The sequence below is a fragment of the Paralichthys olivaceus genome, chromosome 4 (genome assembly GCF_024713975.1).
Source record: "Paralichthys olivaceus isolate ysfri-2021 chromosome 4, ASM2471397v2, whole genome shotgun sequence".
Taxonomy (NCBI): Eukaryota; Metazoa; Chordata; class Actinopteri; order Pleuronectiformes; family Paralichthyidae; genus Paralichthys; species Paralichthys olivaceus.
In genome coordinates, this window is record NC_091096.1 from 4,251,176 (window position 1) to 4,276,172 (window position 24,997).

Sequence of the window (24,997 nt, forward strand, 5' to 3'; positions counted from 1 at the left end):
CAGATACAGAACACATGATCATCAATCACACTTACAATAATGCTCACGGGGGGGGGGGGGGGGGGGGGGGTGTGTGTAGATATATGTATGAGAGAGACAGTGGGGGGGAGAGAGGAGACTGGCTACATATCTGATGCGCGCACGGCGCAGCCTCCTCTCACAAAACACTGGGAACGGATGGAACCACTGGATCTCGAGACCACAGTCTCCGAGGATCCGGACACGCACTCACCTGTCACCTGTGCACGCACCGGAGAGACACGTTTACATTTGTGGTTGGTTCACGCGTCGCTCCCCGTGGATTACATGAAGGTGTCTGGACCTTGAGGACGGAGTGCGTCAGGAGGAGAGAGCGCGCGTGTCCAACAAGTGGACGCAAGACTCGACTGAAAACACAAACTCTCAGTGGATTGATTGATCACCTGCTAATTCATCCATCCACGGATCGATCGATCGGTTCACAGTTGAGACTCAACTAACCTGCGCTCATTCGCTCTGCCTCAGATGTGGAGCTGGTGCGCATTGTCTCGCTCTGAAGTAGTTTCTCTCTCCAGTGACTGAGTATTATTTGTTCTTTTCCAAGCAAATAATGAAACTGCAATGAGGTAAGACAACGCCTGCATTTTTTTGTTTTTTCATTCATTGACCTAAAGCGAGATTTTCGGAGGACACGCTGCGGAATCCACCGCTCGCCCCCATCATCCACTGACGCGCTGCGGGTCCCTCGGTGATCGTGGGGGGAAGTTGGGATCCTCTCTGTGGGCATCTCTGCATGTCGAGGGCGCAGGTGGCAGCCAAAGGTCGCAGTCATGCCGATGCATCCAGTCACCTCCACGTTGATGTACCGGGGGATCTGCACCATCCCTGACATCCTCTACAGCGCGCCAGTGAACCTGCCCGAAGACGAAGTTGAAGGTAAGATGATGATGATGATGATGATGATGATGAGGATGGTGATAATGATGATGAGGATGATGATGAGGATGATACCTGCTCGTGTTCACCTGAGTGATCACAGCCACAGATCAACACTGGATCTGGTTGTTTTGTCTCATTTAGTGTCTGTGGCTGTGGTGGAGCTCATTCAGCACCTTGGACAGCGCAGAGATTGTAATTGATTTGTTGATTTCCATCCCATAATTCTTCCTCATCTGACTTTAAGAAACAGAAAATAAAAAAAAAGAATCAACCACCTCGTTACCCGTGCTACTCAGAGATCAGATAACTTGTTTAATTGAGTTTCATCGATTGGAAATATAGATTTGCAGCTGAGTCAGAGGGTCACACATGTCTTCGCTCAGATCTGGAGCTGGTTGGGTAAAAAGAAAAAAGAAAAAAACATCTCTGCAGCTTCTCAGTGTTGCTCCTTGAGATGATGAGACATTAAACCTGTGTAGAAGTAGAAGCTCCTGGGTGAATCATAGAAGTCTGATTTCACAGAGTTTGATGTTCCATATTTTTTTTCCTGGGGAAACTGTGGAAAACAGCAGGTGCATATACTAATTCAAACAATGTGCATGTTGAATATTATCTTGATGTAATACATTTGAAAATCTCCTCTGTGCATCATACACATCGAACCTCCACAGCTCTGCAGTCACAGATGATGCTAAATGAAGTAGCCCATCACCCACCTCCTCAACAACCATGACACATGACTATAACTATTCTGAGCAGCTTGTTTTCTTCTTCTTCTTCTTCAGTATACTGAGAATATTCCTGCCTGCAGCCCTTTTTGTGATGTGAACCTGTGACATATGCACATTATCATCCAGCAGCCCCTGGGACATTGCTCCAAGTATCACGCCGCGTGTGGTGACATTAGGTTCTTGCATTGTTGTCCTGTTGTCAGTGTGGTGACGCATCCCTGCTCAATTATTAGTTTTTATTTTTCTCCCGTCCTTATTAATCTGCACAGTTCTGATAGATCTGAATGCTTCGGAGTCGGAGTGATTAGCGCGGACGCACGTGTCTTTAAAAGTGTCGCATTTCCGATGAGGCTCTGACCAACATGTGTAAATTACAGACAAGCTGCGTCTTGTGAGGGATCTGTCAGTGGGTGCTGGTGCAGAGAATCCCATGGACAAATCTGAAATGAATGAACTGAACCTGGAGTTGAGATGAGATTGCACAGCCACACACGCTTCTTTGTGTCATATGCAAAAAGGTTTGGGCTGAACATGAATTGGTTTTGCCTTTGAAAAGATGTTCAAAGAAAAGAAAACACACACAGTTCAAAAAAGCTTCCAGAAATTACAAGAATAGATGCCACAGAAGTGTCAATATGCCTCCTGCATGTTATACTCCTCTGCTCTTCTTTCGCTTTGACACCCAACGAACTGAGCCGACGATAAAAGAGAAATGTCAACAATGCCAAAAGTGATCTTTGCATGATGCCATACCCCTGTCATGGCATTGCATCAGTCATTTTTCTTCCCCTGTCAAACATGATTTGCAGTTTAAAAAGAGACTGCATGACAGAAATATATGTTTTTGCAGCAAATATTTCAGCCCATCTTTATTTTGCACGGAAAGAAGCAGAGGTGTCGCTCATCAGCTCCAGAGGAAGCCGTGGGGTTGTTGAGACATGAGGAATCTCTGTTTCATCTTCAGCCTCCCACTTAACTTCACAGTCCACTTTGGGTGCAATAAACAGACAACACTTCATTTTGACTTTAACTGCTCAAGTCAACTTGCTCTCTCTTGCTGCAGTCGCTCTCAACATGAGCCGTTTGGGCTTTACAGCTCAACGTATAAATGTCAGTCTGCCTGGAGAAGCGATAAGTTGTGTTGTGCAGAGAGCAGGAGAGCACAGTCACGCACAGCTAACAGCGGCGACAGAGGCTTTTCCAGCCGCTGCAGAGCAGTGATCCCGTGTGAGGGACGTCTCGCAGGTTGTGAAAGAGGCAGCTTTGAAAGGCAGAGTCGCAGAGGAGGTCAAATGTTGCTGTCGTCGTCCTTGTCAAGCAAGAAATTCACAACCTCTTCCTGTCTGAAAGCATGAGATGGGAATTACAAAGACACAGCGGGGCTGATTGGTCTGTTGAAAAGCAGTACAAGTGACTGAATAAATACTTTGAAGGCAAGATTCTGACATTCACAACTCACATTGTGGCATCTGGAAACAAACATGCTGTCGTCTGTGTATTTTTAGCAGCTCAGAGAGGATGAACAGTGCAACAAGTGAACAGCTGCGACATTCTCCTTCCAGGCAACATGTTGCATTTGACATTTTTACCTTTTTATTGGACTTTTATTTTGGATTTCTGCTCTGGTTTTCTTTCTAGATCCTTTCCGGGTCAGATGTGTAAGATTTAGTTTAAAGGGAATCGTTGACAAAAAAATGTAACGACCCGATGGCCTGAATGAGTGCATTATTGAGTTACCTTACGTATGTACAACCAGAGCGAGTCTTCCTCTATGAAGGCAGCCATGTTGCATCACCATGTTTCTACAGTAGCCAAGAATGGACAAAACAAACACTTGCTCCAGAGATGGCCTTTGAGTTTTAAGGTAATGGGACTACAATATGCAACCTTACCAGTAGATGTCACTAAATCCTACACACTTAACCTTTAAAGCACCAGGTCAATATACTTAACATTGTTGTATAAGCTTGATACAGAATTAGTTCAATTTTAAACTTGTTCGCTATTATTTTTTGTGTGTCTCAGAGACCTCAGCTGGTGTCGACCATAGGTTGTACACTCCAACATCCTCTGAACTCATTCAATAGATCTGAAAAGATTTATCATTACAGTTTTATAACCCTATAACTCTAATCCACCTGTCTGGGGGTCAAACCTCTCTGAGATCTTATTGACCACCTTCATTTGATGATAAAGCTCTGTGTGCAACAACAACAGAAAGAGATACCACTTCATATTTAGGCTTCTAAATAAAGGCAGAAGATTAAAAGATATACAACAAAGATTTTGTGATGATTATTCTTATTTTGAAATATGTATTTTGTTGGTTCTGTATGACCACAAAGGATGTGGGGGTTTATTTATATAAAAAAAGAGGGATTCATGTTACTGTTAGTCCCACAGACGCGGCAAAGGTTGATAAGCTTTATATTATAATATGCATTTAACAATCAGTCAGATTTGGACGGCTGACTTTTCATAAACGTTGATGAGAGACGCGCTGCAGCTCAAGCGACAGATCTTGTCATCATCTCTTGAGAGACGGATGAGAACTGGCTGGAAGTCTGGAGTGTCACATGCATCAGCTCTGCTGTCAGGGAGACGGGCCTTTGTCACAAACCCCAAATTGCACATTAGTGCACGTGTGTGTGTGTGGGAGCATGTATGAGGACAGGAAGCTCGAGCCCTATTGGCCCACATGGCCACAAGGACGTGATTTTCAATTACTGGCGTGGACACCTCAGGGAACTGACCAATGGCAGAATACTTTGTGAACGAGAAGGCTGTCAAAGCTATAATTGGAAGAAAATCCTATTTTTCTGGTGCTCGATAAGCCTGTGTGTGTGCATGTGTGTGTGCATGTGTGTGTGCATGGTAGTAGGTGGGGGGTGGTAGCAAGTACCTTAATGTACAATGATGTGAGCACAAATTGAATTGGAGTCCATATTCTCCATTTCCCCTCCCACACAAGAGGGAGGGAAGAACAGTTGGTCATATTACAGGAGCTCAATATAGTTTAGACCTCCTCCACCACTGAAGCACACACGGACACATGGACACACACACGCACGCACACACACACACACAGTGTCAATATCTCTCCAGGTGGAATTAAGTGGGTAGCCCATTTCCACACTGCCCAACAACAGCCCTATTTGTAAGCAGCTTCAAAATAGTCCCAGGGCTGAGCTTAAAGTATTTGTAACAGGTCCCCGAGTGAGGCTCAAGTAAACAGACGCCAGCAGTTTTCTGTAGGCACAAACAAAAACACAAGACTGGAGCAGAGTGTTTGCATCTTTCTGACAAGTTGTGACTTCAGCAGCAGAAAACACCCAAATGAAACCCACATTTAAATCCACTGTAGATCCAGGTATTTACTTGGATCCAAATAAACCAATCCCCTCAATTTGTGTGCATTTTTTTTACAAAAATGTCAAAATCTCAGGATGTAAAATCAAATGAAAAGCCTCCTGGATATGCACCGTTATTTAACAGCTTGTTCCCTGGTTCATACAACATCCGTCCACCAAGTTTCATGGTAATCCATCCACTGGTTTTTCTCTAATACCTTCATCATGGAGGTAATAAATGTTTACAAATGTAATCTTTCACATTTTCATTGCCTCCTTTAGTCAATTTGTTTCTTTAGGGGATTAATTCAATTGTAGAATTAGTCCTGTTTTTTTTCCTCCTGTGTTGTTGCTTGCAGAGATTTGTCCCAAAAACCTCCAAAACACATTTAGAACTAAGTGTGAAAATACTGACATTAAGGTAAATTAATCCATTTGACAAACAGGAGCAAGCTGCTATAAAAAGAGAACAACTCCTCTGTTGTCAAACAGCTGAATTTTATGTGTAAAAACTTGAACATTACAGCTGCAATTTATTACAAAAGCTGTAGAAGACTTAATGAAGTCATAAAAAATTTCAATATTGTGTTGAAATCTCCCTCAAATTTCTTGTCTCGGGATCAAACACAGATTGGACTGTCACCCCCGTCCTCAAGAGACAGGAAGCTGAGATGTAACAAACAGGAAGTGGAATTGGAATAAAGGGAACAAAGTCAGCGAGGCCTAGAAGCTTCTTTCATTGATACAGAGCGACAGTTGAAACAAAAGCTGATCAGTCCTCGTCGTTATGTTTTCCACGGGGTGATTAAATTATAAATAAAGACGGATGACGCGTCTCCACTGTCTGTCACTCTACAAAAATGATGCCAAAAAGGATAAAGGACACGGGGGCTGCCATCTTGCACTGCTGACGCCAGAGTCTGTGCAGTCGAGGTTCTGCCGATGCACACACTCGACCAACTGTGAGTCTCAGCTGTCAATCACGATATTTCAAATAATGAGTCAAAACAAAACCTACTCAAAACCATTATTTAAAATGAACCAACATCAGTGAGATAAGAACTACACAAACCGATAGAAACTGTCTTTTTGACGTGTACCAGGTGGTGATTCAGCTCCACAATCATAAATCTATTTTTTAAAAACTCTGCAGATTCTGAACCCAGTCCACCACAGGGAACTCTGAGTATCTGTGCTCGGATCATTTATCACAGCAAGTCTACATTAACTAATACCTTTCACTTAACTGAGGTCGCTCCGTCTTCATAACAGTTTAGTTTGATTTGTTGCAGAGGGACAGTTTGAGTTGGATGTGAAATCTTTTTTGGGTAAAATGAACTCAAACTGGTAAAATATTCATTGCAGAGCATGAAACTCTGAAGGTTGTTGCTATTTGCTTGTGGACACCAGTAATTGGGTTGTGTTGTTTCTCATGTATCTCCCTGAGACACAAACATGCGCCTTTTCATAAGAAAGTCAGACTTGCACGCTGCATGTTGTTTTCTTTCATAGCAGTTTGCTTTCAGTGGTAAAAGTTGAACACGCTACTGGGACTTATTTTTCAACATTTTCGTCAGTTGTTCCCTCAGCAGTTTTTGGGACTTTGCAGATTGCTTTGACTGACAGCAGCGCATTTAAAAAAAAAAAAACAAGAAAAAACCACACTGACATCTCTGTGTTCCTGATGGCATAAATCGCCTGTGAGCCGATCTTGATGTTTCTGCACGACTCCCACTGTAGCTGCGGCAGAGAAACATTGACTCATTTCTTTGCCCTGAGGTGGAGGGTTGACTTCCACTCCTTTGGAAATACTTACATGAATACAAATGAAGATATTTAAAGACATCGGCATCTGCTTGGCAAGACAGAAATTATGCACACAACGTATCGCTGGTGCAGATTGCGTGGGCGTTTCGTGGGCGTACTTCCAAGGGGTCAACTGAGACCATTTTAAAACGTATGCTGCTAAAGGAAGATTTGGACAACAACACATAACAAAATGACCAATCATGATGGCAGCGGATATGCTGGCTCATTTTCAGGATTATGGCACGTGCAAATGATCTAGATACTTTTACCTAAACACATCTATCTCTCCTGTTCACTTCAGCCTTCGACTGATATGAGGAAGGCTCTCTCTCAGGAAATTAGACCAATTATGGTTTCCTGCTGAAATAAACACCTTGATTTACCCTCAAATAAATCCCCTGAACAAACTGTTTGAGTTGCCTTTCATAGATGAGAGCCCCCGTGCATGTTGACAGAAATAAAACAACTAAGTATTCTCTCTCTGAAAAAGACATTTGAGCTAGAAGCGTTTTTTTTTCCCACTGCATGCCAACACATCACATTCTGCTTTCTCAAATCCTTTTGACATCTTTACAAGTGTGGGAAACATCATTTTCTAACCCAGACGGCTTTTGTTGGTGATTAACAAAGAAGACAGACATGTGGCATCAACAGCGCTGACTGCAATAATTGTTAAATTGCTCCAAAGTTAAAAGCCTGTGACATGTTCAGAGTTCGTTGTCAGAATTTGACATCCGTGATGTTGGATTTGTGAGTATCTACCCAATAACACACTCCATCGCAGGAAGGTGAGGTACAGCGTGAGAAGAAATGTTAGGTGGTTGTAAAAAAAGACAATGACACAAAACAAACCTGGGTGAAAAAGTAAAATAACACAGGAAGATTAACTTCATCAATATTGGACCTGCACAGTTTATGGTGTTACAGATGGTCGGCACGGGGGAAACCCACAAAAGCATCCTGCTCGCATCCTTCTCCTTAATGGGAAAGTGGTCTCAGACTTTTGGTCCCCCTCTGTATGTAATCAGGCCAAGAATGAAAAATCTCACTTTGTACGTCTCGCCGTCGCTTCCCGTCAAGTAAATGATGGAAAGTCACCTCGCACAATCTGCCAGGCGGACAGGCACAGACTGGAATGGATCTGAAAATGGCTCTTTGGCTTGTATCACCCGCCTGGATGAGACGAGCAGCATATGAAGAAGCTCTACTTGACATAGATGGTGATAAAGATGTGGGCATAAAAAGAGCCATTTCTCAGAGGGTGGAGTGACCCAGCACCACAGCTGGTGAGCCACAGGTTGGATCAGTGAAGTGAAAATGCATCAGAAAGGATTTTTTCTGTGTTAAAAATGAGGTTTTTTTGGAGTTTGCATTCAGTCTGCAGACAGGAAACAGGAAAACACCATTAAAACACACTTATATCTGTATGTACGGATGGGAAATGGATCTCCACTTCCTCCTTCCGTACTAAAATCAAGTCAAAATATCCAGGTGTTATAAATTGCTCCTTTGACGTCATTTGGAGCCAGAGTTTGCACAGTGGGGATTGTGGTGTGGAGACATGGTGTCGCGGTCTAATCGTACGGGCTCAACAAATTGCGAGTCGGTTTCATCTGACGAAAAGTGATGTTTCATCCTGTTTTCATAGCATCAAACAACTAATTGAAACCACACTTCCTGGGAAGATTAGCATAAGATTAGATTAGAAATACATTGGTGTGTTAAGAACGACCTAAATAAATTATCAGTTTTGCCCATGTCCCATTCACTCACATGTAGGAGGCACAATTGATGACCTACACTGCAGGTAGCCACCAGGGGGCAATCCAGATCATTTCAGTTTTTAAGTCTGGCTTTCCAGGTAATTACTTTATACATGTCAACCATGTGTGTATTAATCTTTGTCTCCCTGCCTGAATACAAAAGCCAAATTACTCAAAACTACAATTTACTCCTTCAACACAAACTTCAAAATAAAGCAAACTGTTTATTTCTTCACTTTGACATAAAGCTGCAAAAAGCTGACATTTTAAAACAATCTCAAACACAGTGACCACTCGTCGTCTAAATATTAGACAGAGTGTTGCATATTTTTCCAGTTAATCAGTTCCTGTAATCTGGTCTGTGACAGCCCAACCTGCCAAATTGGGTTTTGTTGGAAAACATGTGGTGCAGATTAGCGAGGAATATCATGAAGTGCTGTGATTATGGCTGTCAGGTCGGATGAAGTTAAGTCATTTATTTCCATTTTGATCGATTGCCACGAAGGAGCGGATCCAGCAGACTTTATTACCTGTGAAATGAACTGAGATGAGCTCTGGAAGGTGAAGTGCTTTCTCTCCCGGGTAATATTTCCTCCCTTTGATGAGAAATACCGCAAAGTCTACATTAGACGATAACAAAATCCCGGCATAGAAAAATGGCATCCATAAGTGAGTGCGTAGCGAAGTGATGACGGAGTGTGGGGGGAGCTGTAAGGCACGGCAGATGCTTCTGATCGTTTTTCGCCTGACCTTTGTTTGAGGTTCTTCTCGCGGCTTTGTTCATTTTGTGGATCTTGGCTCCAGCTCAGCTTGGTATGAAAACTCGAGGCCTTGAAAATATGAGAGGGAAGGAAAAATATTGAGGGGATCGATAAATCCTCCTTTTCCGCAGGAATAGAAAAACAAAAGTATGTGAGACAACAGCTGCAATTACACTGATGACGTTGGTCAGTTTATTGTTCGTCTTGAGAATAAAGCACCTCAACCTTTTGCAGTCCCTCCCTGTGGTTTTGTCACCTCTACATCAGAGAGGGAAAAGCGCCTGAGATTTCACAATGCAGGGAGAGAGTTTCTATCCAATCCCAGACTTGAATGGGATTTGTCCTAAAGCCACATACTACTTAGACTCTGCCATATACCCCGAATAGTACCCCAGAGGCTTGTTAGAAACCCGTTATGGTAATATTTAAATCTTCTGGGGTGCCAAGTAGTCCCACATCCAGCTAAAGATGGATTAAGTTTGCTAAGGGTGTTTAAAAATAGTTGACCAAGGTTCATACACACACACACACACACACACACACACACACACACACAAACAGGGCAAAGCTGTGTTCTTCCTCACACTGATAAGGTCTTACATAAAGAGTGGGAGTGCTGCAATTACCGATCCAAAGCAGCCCCAGGCAGATGCAGGTCTCACTGAGGCGAGGAGGATCTCCGGCTGTGAAAACAGGCCATGGATTACATTCATGGACACTTCCCCACCGCTCAAGCCCCAGTGTTAGCCCACTCTGCTCAAAGTGCACCGTGTGTAATTAGCAAAAACCTCTCCCTGATGCTAATTTAGCACGAAAAAGGGGTAAAGCTCAGAGCGTGCCTCAGATATCCACATAATACTTCCCACAAAGATTAAGACATCATCAAAGCTGTGTTCACTTTGTGGCTACGTCTTCTGCAGACTAATAAAAAAGAGAAGGTGGATGTCATGCTCCTCGTCACTGATGTTTTACCTCCGTCACACATCCAAGTGTTTGTCTGCATGAATCAGCTCCGTTTCCAAGTGATTTCTGCCTTTACCTTCGCAGACTTAAAGCCAGTGCACTTCACTGATATGAGTACGCATGGCGGAGAGCGATGCAGCGAGAGTACACCGCACCTTACTCTTGTGGGAGTTCAGCGTTAGATGTTTGTCTCTTGCAGCTAGCAATCCTAACTTGGGCTTTTCATCCTCTGTCGGAGCAAACCGCATGGGAGCGCATTGGTGTCGCATCTTTGAAGGCCAACAAGCACCTCGCTAACATCAAAGCCAATAGCACATTCCAGTATTATACCACAAAATATTCACACCTCCCCGGTGGAACTGTGGTTCCTGAGAACGAGCAACAACAACAGCTTTTCAATCTAAAAAAAAAAAAATTACATGTATATTAATAAGGTGAAAGAGTAAAATGGAATCAGAATTGAAAGCGGTGTTAGATGGAGTTTAAAGAAGCAGTGTGGTGACGGTACTTTAAATCAACTGGAAGACACTGTCTTTCAGAAATTACTTAATTAATACATTTTTACATGCAACAGTAAATATGTTTTGAAGGAAAAATAATTGCTACTGGATTAGGTTTTCTTTTAACTTAATGAGAAAATTTAATTAATTCACATTAATTGGCAAGTTGCAGATAATGTGTCAGTAAAATGTTCAGATTAGTTTTTCTACCAAAATATTTTAATCTTGGAGTACAAGACTACAGCCTCATTAAACTTTAACAGGGCGATATGAGAGTGGTCTGCCTTAAAGCAACACCATGAAACTGTTACCCAAGAGCCCCGGTTTCCTAAACCAACAAACTCTGACTATCAGTCAGTTCCACACTTCACACAGGAGATCGAACCCACTCACCAAAGTTACACAGAGCAAAACGTTGAGGAGAGGAAATGAGAGAGGGAACATTCTCCTCCTCCTCTTCAGTGATGGTTTAAAAACAGTATGTGGAGCCCTGAGTGACATTCAGCCGCCTGTGCCTCACCTGTTGCTCTTAGTCATTAATCTGCATGGAAAGAATCCTCACCCCTAACTCTCACCCCGTCTCCTAAAGCTGTGGTTATGCTTGAACGAATGGTCAGTGTGTCATATACTCCAAAAAGCCAGAAAGAGGAAGAAGAGGAAACTACAGTTTTGGAGGAAACTTGTTTCCTGTGCATTTCACAAACCAAAGGGTTTTCATGGTTTCCAGCAGAATGTCATATTATTGCCAAATCTATGAGCAATCTTCCTCCAGGAGCACGAGACATGCCGCACATGGCAAGTTAAAAAAAAGAGGTTTGGAATTTAATGTAATTTCTGCCGCATGCCACTGGACACATCGATGAGAATGGTGAGCATAGGCTTCTCCTAACTCACTAACTAACACCACAACTGGTGGTTAAAATGTTGGGTAGTAAAGATATTTTATTTGTCAATAAAAAGGTTAAAATTGATGTAAGTGGGTTTGAACACCCAACATTTGATGTGATTTGTTATTTGAATATATTTTAGAACAATATATAATGTTGTTTTCACTGATTCCAAACTCATGAACCTGGTCACTGGTCTTATCAGTAGAATATTTACAAGGAAGTGTTACAGTGACTGAGCTGAACTAATCAGGGATACTCAATTAATCATTGAAATCTTTAATCAATGAAAAATGCCAAACATTTTTCGGGATTCAGCCTCTCAAATGTCAGGATTTTAGTTTATTCTTGTTTCGCTGTTTATCCTCAGGTTGTGAAGTGCGGCTCAGACTAAACAATAGATCGGATGATGTCACCTTGGGCTGCGGGAAACTTGTGATTGCAATATCTTATTGTTTTCTCTTGTTTCACAACTAGACTGAAAATAATTCTTAGTTGCAGCCCCTGAGATGATAAATCCCAGAAGAATTGAGTAAAGTCAAACCATTGTAAGCTAAATACAACATGAGTGTGAAGTCACATGTCACTGATTGTTTTTCTTCTATGATTTGATTTAAATCACATAAAAAGTGATTTTAGTTTTGACACAGTTATGCCTCTTGTTTCACTTTGTGGTCATACGTGTTAATTAGCTCACACAGACTAGTGAAGGAGGATTATTGTCATCTCTCCAGAGGGTAATTAAGACAGAGTGCTATCTCTTTGAGAGTTTATCTATCTCAGAAGGAGAAATTAATTCTTGTGGGATGATGAGTCAACCTCTTTTACATGGTCTGTTTTACGTAGTAATTCGAATAGCTCCGTCTTGACTTCAAGTAGAGCCAAGCAGTTTCAATAATATATTTGTAATGGCTTTATAGATCCCAGCTTTACAGGTTTATATCTCACTTGATAAGCAAATTATTATATTTCAGGACTGAGGCATTTTTATTCTATAAATGGTTCATGACAGAGTATAAAATCCTTCCACAACAAATTGTGCTCGTATTTCTATTTCTACATCAAACACACGGTGCACGTTGTTTTGTTCACCTTGACCTTTGATCAACAAATAAAAGCTTTCAGGGGGAGACGGAGTATTCGCCGTAACTGTTTGGCACCTTATTTCGGGTTGTGTTTGCCTCCTGCGACGTGGCAACGTGTTCAAGTATCTCCTGGAAAGCCCCCCCCCCCACAATCCTAAAGTAAACAGATGGAGCAGGGGACCTCAGGTGGAGACAGAGGTATTGTTATTCTATAAACAATGAGATCAGGGAAAGAGAACAGCACGTAGCTCTGGGCGCTCAGCGATTCCAACCATACCTGCAGTCAGACACTTTGCAGGGAAAAGCCACGTGAAAAGTAGCTGCTGCTATTGCCGCTCAGCCTGGTTCGGGGAATTGCACGGCCAGATGTAATCCGCTGTAATACATGATTGTCTCTCACACGTTTGTACAGCTGTCTTAGTGAGGACCCTCATTGGCATAATGCATTCCCCAGCCCCTTACCCTAACCCTCCAAACTAAGTGCCTGACCCTTCACCTAAACCTAATTCTAACCCTAAAACCAAGTCTTGACCCTCAAACAGTCCATTAAAGAGGGGGGGGGGGGGGGGGGGGGTCACAAAGTGAGGACCGGCCTAAATGTCCTCACTATGACCAAAATGTCCTCACTCCGTAGGTTAAAGGCTAAAACTGGTCCTCACAAAGATGGCTGTACAAACACACACACACTTTCTTGCCATCGTTCATATTTTCCACGTTTTGTTTTCCAACTCAAATATTTGTCACATATTGTCACGCTGAGGATTTTGGCCCGAGGCTCGGGACGTTCGTCGTTGTTCCGACACGTCTGTAAATAGACAGCAATTCCCCTTCACAAAACTCTTTGTTCAGTATTACACTTGAGTACATTACCAACAGCTAATAGGGTATTAGGGGAAGACATTTAAAAATTCTTGTGTGAAATGTTGTCTTTTTTTAATTTTCAGTCGAGAGACATGTTTTGAATTGTTTTGCATCAGTTGCCACATTTTATTTTGTTTTGTTAGTTTTCATTATTCATTGAAAACTCATATAATCTTATCTTTCCACTTCTCTGATGTTTTCCTCTTCATCAGCTTCCTGCAAATGTCTAAATGTGGTTTTAAAAAGCAACATTAACGAGATTACAGACATGATTTTATGAGAATTTACACTATGCATTATCCTCTTCTTAAGATTCTTCTCCCGCTCTGCTCGTTTGTGTGCTAATCAGGCGTGTGACACGAGGATGTGACGAGTCCAGAATCGTAGGTGACTGGTTGGTGGATGCCCCTGCATGTAAATGAAGGGATTCGGTCACTTGCAAAGAGTAAACAAGCAGAGAATGAGGGGGGATATGCAGCATTGTGGAGGAATTACCTGCTAGAACATTTCCTTCATAATAAAGTGTGCTTCTAATAGTGTGGTTTAGGACTGTGACATCTTTTTCATGGGGTTTTATGATGAGCGTTGGGTTCATATAGAACAGGTGTTTTGTCTATGTGAGAATGGTGGCTCTCTAGTTTGTCTTCTGTTGTTGATGCTGTTTGTGTCTTTGTTGCCACAGCAATAGATCATCATCTTGATTTGGAGCCTGGGTTCATGAAAAAAATTCAATACCGGCTCAGACAGAATTTAATAGACTTTGAGTAGATCGTTAAACCGAAAAAAAAAAGTGCAATAGAACCAATAGAAGTTTTAGGATTTTTAAAAGAAAGATGTCGGGCTTTTCCCAGCTATAGGATCAGTCAAAACCAAAAAAAGCACAACACACTTCACAAAAAATAAAGTGCCTTAAATTCATACACAACAACACAATATATTGCATGTCGTAAAAGGAAAAGGAAAAGAAAATCAACCAGGCAGACCTGAGACTTTCTGTGAATTAGGTTGTATAACGAGTTTTCTGAATCGTGCAACTTAGACGGCATCAAAGCAATGGTTTCACAAACTAATTACCAAATACCAACAATTACCGACAGAGCAACAATCAATACATTTTTGGTTTGATGTGAGCCACTGAGCCTTGACATAAACACTCAGAACTCTAAGGTTCACTAAATATTTAACAAATCCACACAATGACCACGTTGTCACAGATGTTTTCTGCTGTAGAGTCAGTTTTCGTCTGTAGTTGACTCATTAAACTTGTGCATATGGGTTCAGCTTTCACTGTCAATCATTTGTCTTCGAAAATATTGGGCTGATGGAATCTAGGAAACAGCCAGAAAGCTACACTCTCCCGTCGTATGCACCCGGAACATATCCTCCGCAGGTTATTTTTGGCATTAAAGCTGTTCAGATGTTGGCAGCCGAGTGAAAAAGACTTCATAGGTTTGATTCATCCCCATAAAAGTTGAAATATAAGGAAGCAGAGAGCTCTGCCCTTCTTTATTTCAGTATTTATTTGACAGCCGCAGTTTCTTTGCAGAATATTGTCATGCACATGTTTTTTTAGCTCATAAAAACAATACATCACCACAGGTTAAACTGCCCATCAGTACAGTATAAGGTAATTATTGCCTCCACCAAGGAGGATATGTGTGTATTTATTATGTAAATTGTATTTGCTATGTATGTTTTTGCCACTTTCTGGTGGTAGTTTGCAGGATTATGTAAAAACTGAACTGATTTCTATTCTGGTGGAAGGATGTTGCATTGGTCAGGGAAGAATCCATTAGATTTTTCACTTTAATATTGTAAGATTGCTTTGCTCATTCAGGGAACTGATATTTATTGGTGTGTGGAACTTTGTGCAGCTTTACTGAGTTTAAATCGACTGTCATGCCGAGGCTGTCAGTTGGCGCTCTGGAAAGTTTGTGAATGATTTTGTCAGATCGTAATTTGTAACGGATTGTTTTTACGGTATCTCAATATGTCTTCCACCACTGCACAATGAATTAGTATTTTTCAGGAAGTAATAAAACAGTTTAGACTTATCTTATTGAACTAATGCTGGACGTAGAGTCCTGTGAGCATTTTTGTTTAAATCAAAATAAAAGACAAACAAAGTCAAGTTTTCAGGTTTGACTCAAGGTGCAACTCTGCAGTCCAGTAAAAGACTTTAAGTTTTATCTATCACAATGAAATTTAAATTTCAGGTGTAGCCAGCGAGTATTGTATATAAAAACGTTGACATTCGTCCTGATCTCAGCTCTTTTTATTTATTTTACATCGTTTTTTCTCATTGAACTGGTGGATTTTGTTCTCCTAAGCTGCCAACCCACATATAACTATGACTCAAGCATTGATGCAGCATAGCAAATGTGTCTTTGGTGCGTGGACCATTTCCTGCTCTCATATCCCGCTCTGCTGAAAGACTTGAGCTTATGTGTGTTTGTGTGTGTGTGTGTCTCCTCTGCAGAGATCCGCGAGGCCTTCAAAGTGTTCGACCGTGATGGAAACGGATTCATCTCAAAGCAGGAGCTGGGGATGGCCATGCGCTCCCTCGGCTACATGCCAAACGAGGTGGAGCTTGAAGTCATCATCCAGAGACTGGACATGGATGGTGAGGCACATTCACTGATTGTTATCATGTTAAATCACAAAGTATAGAAACTTAACTAAAAAGCCAGAGTGTAGTAAGTAGTAAAACCAGTTACGATAAACACCAACTGCTCCTGTTTTCTACAGGCGACGGCCAGGTGGACTTTGAGGAGTTTGTCACTCTCCTGGGCCCGAAGCTGACGGCAGCTGGGTTGCCGGATAAGTTCAACGGCACCGACTTTGACTCCGTCTTTTGGAAGGTGCTCATTATTCAGTCACTCATTTCCTGCCAATTAGAAAGAAGACAGACAGCAGAGTCGCAAGCTGTAGCAAAACCTCCGACAGAGACATGTCGACTCTGCGACTTAAAAGGAAAAGCAGATTTAATTATTACATTCACTGGGTCTTTAAAGGGAGAGGTTCGGATTCCCTTAAGAAATGTATCCTTCATCAAGACTCGGACCTCTACGTCTTTGTGTGTGGCTCCACCATCAGTATTTATGTAGAACAGATATGGATTTATTTGCAGACACCTTATTAGATAATCAACAACTCGCTTAGGGGCTGGGATGGAAATGAAGGGGACGGAGCTCATGTCAAAGCCGCCTTTGTTGCAGTTATGTGATAACAGAGCTGGAGACGCTGTCAGAAAACAGGCTCCAAATTGATTGTTAAAGCGAGGGTGGATTTATGGGCATTCTCGGTGCCGTCAGTCAGTGCAGGAGAATAATAAAAAAACATTTGCAGCCCAAGCCTCCTGCTGGGAGAGTCAAGAAACCCGAGGGATTGTTGAAGAAGCTGCATCGCTTCACATAACATTATATAACCGAGTTGTAGTATCAAGCATGTGCTGCTGGATTGATCACTGCAAGCCTCCGGTCACTCTGCTGAACTGCAGCTCAGGCTCTCAGTAACAGTCTTTACAAGCAGGCACTGATCCAGGATTATGTTTTTAGTTTTTGGTCTTAGTCATTCAGATTTATTTTATTTGACTCAGATTTTACATAATACCAGTGTTGGAATACAACCAGGGACATTTATTCCAAAAAATGTCATTTTTTGTTACTGCATACTGTGTATTTTAGGCACTGCTACTACTACTACTACTAAAAGGTATTCACACTATGGTCAAATTACATTCGGTATAATAGTATGACAGACAGTAGCCTTAATACATTTACCTTTGATACTTTCCTTGCACTTTTAAAAATCAACAAAATGGGTGAGAAAAAAAATTAGCAATATCTAAATAAAGTTTTCCACCTTGCTGCAGTTTGAACTCGGTTTTCCAATAGTTAAACGACACCTTGTGTTCTTGTGCCCACCAGCCTTGCATCCATGTTAATGTTCAATTACATGTATGTGTGTGCGTATCTCCAGTGTGACATGCAGAAGCTGACGGTAGAGGAGCTGAAGAGGCTTCTGTACGACACCTTCTGTGATCACCTCTCCATGAAAGACATCGAGAACATCATCATGACCGAGGAGAACCACATAGAGAACCCTGAGGAGTGCCAGGTGGATATAGACAGTAAGGAAGATCCTTCTTTAATAACAGGCCTCTGCTGTTTATGTTGTGGTTTGAAAGAGCGGGGGCAATTTATGGCACACAGCAAAGTTGTTTTGGATTACATTTGGCTCACACTGTCATCCGGCCCACATAGCAGGTGGAATCATGGTACTTGGGTACTCTGCTCCTGTTTCGGAAATCCAGATCTACAGTATTGCCATCGCGATACCACATCAACCAAAGCTGCTAAATGGTGCATGATTTTTTGGGCCACATTCACCATTTACCACACGGGCCACTTGTTTGCCATGTTTGCCACTAACGCCCACCTATGTTCTGGGATATTTGGGCCACATTTGCTTTTTTTACAAGTGGGCCACTTTCGGCTCACATCCATTTTGTGCAGGAGACCAATTATCGTATGAGTTGTGTTATTATTGCAATATTTACACAACTTTTTACCAACAAATCAATTGATCAAAATGATCTGCATGGCTCTGATCTTGGTGAAATTACCGAAGCAGAAAGCCTCCATATATGATATTATAAATGACTATGCTATTGTGAAAGCACCATCCACCCACATAGATGCTACATGGAGAACCATATTCTCTGGGGCTCGTTTGAAAGTCATTGAAATGCAGGAAGTCCCTAACAGAAGCAGAGTCTTATTGACAGAAAAGTGTCGGAACAATGAAAAAGTATTTATACCTCTTCGTTAGAAAAGAGCTGTAATTTTCCTTCAATGGTAAATATCCCGAGGGGTGCAATTGAGAGTTCTTTGCTTTTTACTTGGTTCATATGGTCATTTTTTCAAGTGGAAATTAAACGACTGCTGGAGCCTTAACAAACCTAATCTGGGATTTTCAATAAGAAACTCTTTTGTGAAGAGTTTTTACTCTGAGAACAGCAATTACCTCTGGAGGAAAAATAGATAAATCAAAAAGCAAAATTAATTTAAAGCAGTAAGAAATCAATAATGCATTTTGCTTCGGTCCAGCTGCCTTGGCTCTTTCCTCAGATGATACTGAAGGTACGCTGCACCTTTTCTTGGGGGGCTGGTGTTTTCATGAGCATCCTTTAATATGTCAGGTGCCAGTCCATTTTATGTGTGGTTCCAAACTCTAATCAGCATTTTAATCTAGATGCAGTTACGCAGCATACAGGTGTGAAAGCAAAAATTTCTTGGCTGAGTTCATCCCCTATAATTGTGTTCATGTAATTCTAAGGTTTTGTGATGAGCTCCTTCATTTGGAAATTACTTTCAGATGTCTTTCAAGCGTTAAATAACTACTGATTCAATGAACCTTCAGGTGTTATTTTCCTTATTTCTTTCCGTCCCATCACATTTTTTTTTTTACATTTCTCTGTGCAGGTTCCAGCCCGACGCAGCAAGTGAAGCAAACTTGTGTGCGCAAGAGCCTGATATGCGCCTTTGCCATCGCTTTCATCATCAGCGTCATGCTCATCGCAGCCAATCAGGTGCTGCGGAGCGGCATGAAATAGGAGCTGTGGAATTTTCAGCCTTGATCACCACCTAAAGGCTGCCTTGCAGATAAATGACTGAGAGAATAAAAAATAAAAAATAAAAGCATTCTACGGACAATCACACAGGTGTAAAACAGGCTAACATATGACTGCTGGAGGCACCAAGGACACTTCATGTGCAGGAATCCGTCTTGGTGACAGAGACAAGCTAACAGCTCTCAGAATTCCAAGGACAACAGGACCTCACATATAAAGAGACAGCGGTGTGTGTTAACTTGGACAGCTGACAATACATATCACTCTTCGTAATAACAGCGTTTAGTATTCATTAGCTATGTGCATTTGAGCAGTGTTGCATTCACTATGGTGGCAGCTATAGAGAGAAGTGTAGTGACTGTCCAGTTTTGTATTTTTCAGTGTACCATCCGGTTAATTATAAAAGAATAGAAAGAAATCTGTGAAATATTGTGGGTAACATTAAAGAAAATGTATTCCAGACGCTGGAAAGGAATTTTGGTGAGACTTGGTGTGCACAGCGATGTGTGGGGGCAGTGCATGTGGTGCAATATTGTTAAAATAATAAAAAAACACCTCTTGGGAATAACAATAGCGTGGTAAGAAACAGGCAGGTGCAGATTTCCAGGAAGGTGCCCATGATTGTGTGGATGGTTTCATTCATCCACATGCTGCAGGGCTTCAGGCTGAAGCCTCTTGGGAGGAAGGTGTTTGGGTCTGAATGCGAAGGTAACTGGCTGGAAAGTGGCTGGACATGCAGTAAACACTAAACTCTATCTCCACAGCGGGGCTTTGTAGGCCTCGGAGTGTGACCATCATCTATGCATGAAGTGCATGGATTTAAAAACAGTCGTCTTGAAACATTTGTAAAAGTTCTTATCAATGTATTAATCATTATGACTGTGTAACAGAGCTGTTCTAAATACTAAATGACAACTGTGAGCAATTGTTTGTGGTGCAGGGTATCAGCAATCACAACAACAGTAAATTATACAACTGCATGAAAAAGAAGGGCTGCTTTAGTACATGCTCGTGAAAACTATTTCTCGGATCGTTAATCCATGGACATTGTGCCTCACACGGGGCACCTGATGATGATCTCTTACAGCAACCGAAGAGCAAACTCCTTCAAGATGTTCGTCACTCAACCATTTAAAGAATATGCATCAAACTGATCTAGCTGGGTTTAGAGGTGTAAATCTGCAGGAATGTATTTTGTTCTTTTGTGTTTTTTGTCTGGAAGTGTTGCTATAGAGCAATAACTGTATGTAAAATAGTCATCACAGGATTCTTCAAAAACATTAGCACCGATGGACCTACAAACTGCTGAGGTCAAAAAAGATTTTATAGCACTTTTTCGAATTAGAGTTTTTGGCAATATGGCAGACATTGGCTCTGATGTTCAAACAGTGAAGATCACAGATGAGTGGAAACCTGTGTGTTAGAAGTTGTCCGTTGCATTGAAGTAAGACAGGGGCCAAATCGTGTAAACTGTTGCAATAAAACATTAATATCTGTGAAGCACCACATTAAAGATTTGTTTGGATGTAGTTTAGATTGTTGTGCATGCATCTGGGTCAGGTCTGTCACAATTGATGTGTTTTGTGCATTTGAAGCGACTTCAACCAAAGCTTTGGGGAAACAACACAACTGGGTCACTGAACAAGAGCAAGCTTGGTAATGAGATAAAAAAAAACAAAAAAACATTTGAATTATTAAAAAATCTGAAATCTTAAAGTTACCTATGCTCACTATTTTAGTAGATGCTCTAGAAAGGATTCAATCTTACCTGAAACCAGGGAGGGCTGAAATGCCTCAAAGCCAAATTTGAATTTTTGACAGGGCAGCATTGTGTTTGAAAAGGCAAAAGAAAAAAGCCCTTCACAATGCCTTCAAAAATAAGACGGTGAAATACAGAGAGCTGAATAATTCACATCTCATAAATATCCCCTTTTAGGATCGCTATTGGCAGCTCCCCAAACTTGGATCTCACACAAGAGCCACAACCTGAATTAGACTATACCCTTTCGCCCAGAGCCTGGCTGGATAATGATTATCTCATGCACTCGGGCAATTTGTCAAGTCTGTTTGGAAAACACTCTGGTAAAAATATAGAAAAAAGCTCTATTTATTAACTAATACCTTTGTTTCCATTTTGCACTTTAAGATGTGCCTCAGCGCACAACAACAACTCACCGCCATGATTGTTCATCCATTTTGAGATACAGTTAGGCATACAATTACTTTACCATAGATGTATATTTTTGTGATGAGAGCGCAACAGTATAGAATATTTACTGACTGACAAATGATTATGTCTCATTCGTTTTCCATCATAGCATTACTGAGGGAAGATTTTCCTGCATAATAAAAGATTAATAATTTGATTCGTTGCCTTATTCTTTGAGACACTTGTGTATAGACATAAACATACATGTATCATGGGTTTATTGTTAATCACCAGAGCAAAATATACAAACCAATATTCATTTTCTTTTCACAGGCGAAAAAAACAGTATGAATTTGTTGATAGTCTACTGAATGTTATATTTCCATTGAACTGTACTTTGATACTCGTCTTTGGATCTTGCAAAAATGTTTATTGACCATGTGATACGTGTTCATTGACTCCACCAGATGTTCTTCTATGTGTGTGGAATGGTATTTCACATGAATAAAATCATACGCCAACCGTGTGGTGTGTCTGAATAATTCTGGATTGTCAAATCTCCAATCACGGGGCTGAAGACGACTCTATGAAGTGCTGGGGATCAGTTTCACAGTATTGATTGACATCTTGACATTTCAGATTGAAATCCATGGAACAGAATGGATTTTCCTAGCTTGGCTGAATCCATTGATTGCTTTATTCCAGTTTGAGATGCCCTTTGGCTTAGCAGAGTATTTTGAGCCCCATGATCTATCACATTTATCACAACAAAATCACCTCTTATATCTCATGTCCACCAGTGATGGTCAGACAATTCTGGTCATTTAAAGCAAACTGGGAGATTTAATATAGTCAAACAATAACTTGAAATCTGGTTTACATGTGCAGCAGATGCAATTATCTTAAAACATGTGCTGTAACACACAGAAGCTAAAACCTCCATTACAGTGGTGCCATTCCCTTGAGGAATGCGAGCCTGTAATGGGCAGTAAGACCAATGATGCACTGCTACATCCAACACACACAACACTCGGGTTGTATTATTACATGTGTTTTATTTTTGACTTAACTTTTTTGGAAATAAATGTTGCAGCACCGTTGTCTCTTGCTCACAGTATGAGCTCCTAAAAATGCTAGTAGGTGGTGAGAGGAGATTAGGAGTGTCCTTATTTGCCAGGAGATAGAGGTTCTGTGTCCCAGAATGGAGTTTGAGCCAAACAACAAACTCTGAATGATGCAAACTTCGCTTTGATAAAAAAATATAGGACACGGCTTACTTCATCTTATTTAGGATTGCATTTTTATTTTGAATCACATTCAGACATTTATACAGCACTGCAAATATCTGGACTATATTGACAACATTTAGGGGCTAAGTATTTTAGCAAACAACATTTCAGCATGCGGACTGAAGGGGCTGGGGATCGAACCGTTGACCTACTGGTTGGGGAGGCTTAACTTCCAGAGCCGCAGCCGCAATGTTCTGTTCATGAAGACCCAACTGCACAATGTTAGGTTAATGAAGATCTCTACAAATGAATCTGCATATTTCTCAGGTGCGTGTTTCCATCATATTACTCCGTGAAACCAATGAAAAAAACTACACACATTTATACATAGAGTCATTTGTTCGCCCGGTTTTCCTTTCTATTTTCTACAGCATCTTAAAAATAAGATCTACTAATTGTTCAAATAAAACAGTGTGATGATTCATGTTGCATGTTACTGATGTCTCAAATAAAAATATGTTAAAGAGAGAACCTCCATCTACGTGCTCCATTCTCGAACATGGATGTACGAAGGGAGAATTGTATTTTCGTGTATTAACTCATTTTACGGCTGCTACTGTGCGAGTTGAGCAATGTTTCTTGTGTCACCACATTTTTCCAACTTGACTGGAGTCAACAGGCTTTTGCCAGAATGAGTAACGTTTGTGTTATTCCCAGAGGGAGAGGAAATGGGAAAAGTATTTCATTACTTTTGTCTCGACATTAATCAGCTGCTGAACGCCTCAAGGTCAACACTGGTGACCAAAATGAAATAACTGCCATGACAATCATTTATGTGTGTGTGTGTGTGTGTGTGTGTGTGTGTGAGTAAAAACCTTGGAGATACAGTAAAGATAAAAAAAATCACTTAGCAGACACCAATGACTTACTGTTACTGTGACCTGATGAGAAAATGAAGTTGCACATGAAAACATAAATCATGACTGGAGAATAAGAGGAGGAGACCCCCGTCCTATTCTACATGGTGGTGGAGTCTTGTTTTATTTTCAGGAGAGAAGCCAGATTTATCATAGATACAGTGGGATCAGTGACTCACTGCAACTTTATTACTCAACGGTTCACAGAGAGAACGATTGCATCAGTCCGTAAACGGCTTTTCACTGACGTTCTACAGATCGCCACGGTGCCTTTGAACATCCAGGGACAATCTCCCTCCTTGGTGAAGCTTAGAGGCTTTTCATTAAGAATAAAATATATCTTGATGCTGCTTCAAGAGAACAAGCAAAGGTTTGACAAGGTCCCCAATGGGACTTAAAACCCTTAGTTGGCATGAGCCTAAAGGATGGAAAGAAAGGACATGAGAACATGTTCCAAAAATAATCCAAGATAAAAACATAAAACCCTCTTGAAGGATGTTTTGTCAATCTCATTAGAGCTTCGTAAACAAAACGGGCAATTTAACCTGTTTTCTTTCTGCTATACTCAAACAAGCGCTAGATCAAAGCCGATATGGCGAAACACTAGTGGTAATCAAATTCATTTTTGTAAGGGATTTTTATCAGAGAGCAAAATACGCTTTCTGTATCCATAAAAAGCAAATTAGGATGGAAATGTTCACATGGGAAGAAAAAATCCAAGCAGGAAAACACTGACTGTTGAATTACTAATTGCTTGATTGTTTGCCAGTCAGGTGCAGAGTGTGTATCTGTGTGCACAAGGTGAATGTGCATACAACTGTTTGCAAAGTAATTGTTGGACGTGAGGCTCCAGCTCCGAATTAAAAGGCTTGCACGTCCGCGTCTCAGTCGGTTCTTTCAATCTTCCTCGCTCTCCTGGGCGTCTGATGCACATCAGATCATTATCATTTCTCAATAAGGTGCTGAACACATTTGCACTATCCGACTAAACTAATTGTCAAGGGACTGTCTGGAGTGTTTGCCAATCACCATCATTTGTTGGACTGCACAGGCTGCATACAGATGACTTGTCTGTGATCTGTACGACATGCAGCCATCTCTCCTGTGGCTGTACTGTAGATTTTATGTGCAAGCATCAGATCACAATGTTTTCAACGGGGACATTAGCAGTCACAACAGGCCAGATTTCCAACAGAGTGATTTAAAGATCCGACGGTCACAGCAGAAAATAGAAAGAAAAAAAAAACCTTCCTCATCTATTACTGATGAGCCTGTTTAGCCTAAATAGATGAAACTCTGAATCTGAGCTTATTAATGTTTTATTCTTTGAATCTCATCTTTCGTCCAGAGTTAGAATTGTTTAAATGAAGTCATATTATCTGCAGTAATCAGTATTAAACAAAAGGGCGTACTACAAGTAGATCTCTTTAAGATAGATC

At 41.2% G+C, this 24,997-nt stretch overlaps 1 protein-coding gene across 1 annotated transcript; it reads left to right on the top strand.

The window, feature by feature from the left end:
• Positions 1 to 95: 95 nt before the first annotated feature.
• On the top strand, positions 96 to 21,934 carry LOC109636964 (calcium-binding protein 7). Its single transcript, XM_020099030.2, has 5 exons — positions 96 to 915; positions 16,108 to 16,251; positions 16,377 to 16,489; positions 17,610 to 17,760; positions 19,115 to 21,934. The coding sequence occupies exons 1-5, from the start codon at positions 810 to 812 to the stop codon at positions 19,243 to 19,245; spliced, it is 645 nt and encodes a 214-aa protein (XP_019954589.1). The 5' UTR covers positions 96 to 809; the 3' UTR covers positions 19,246 to 21,934.
• Positions 21,935 to 24,997: the final 3,063 nt, after the last annotated feature.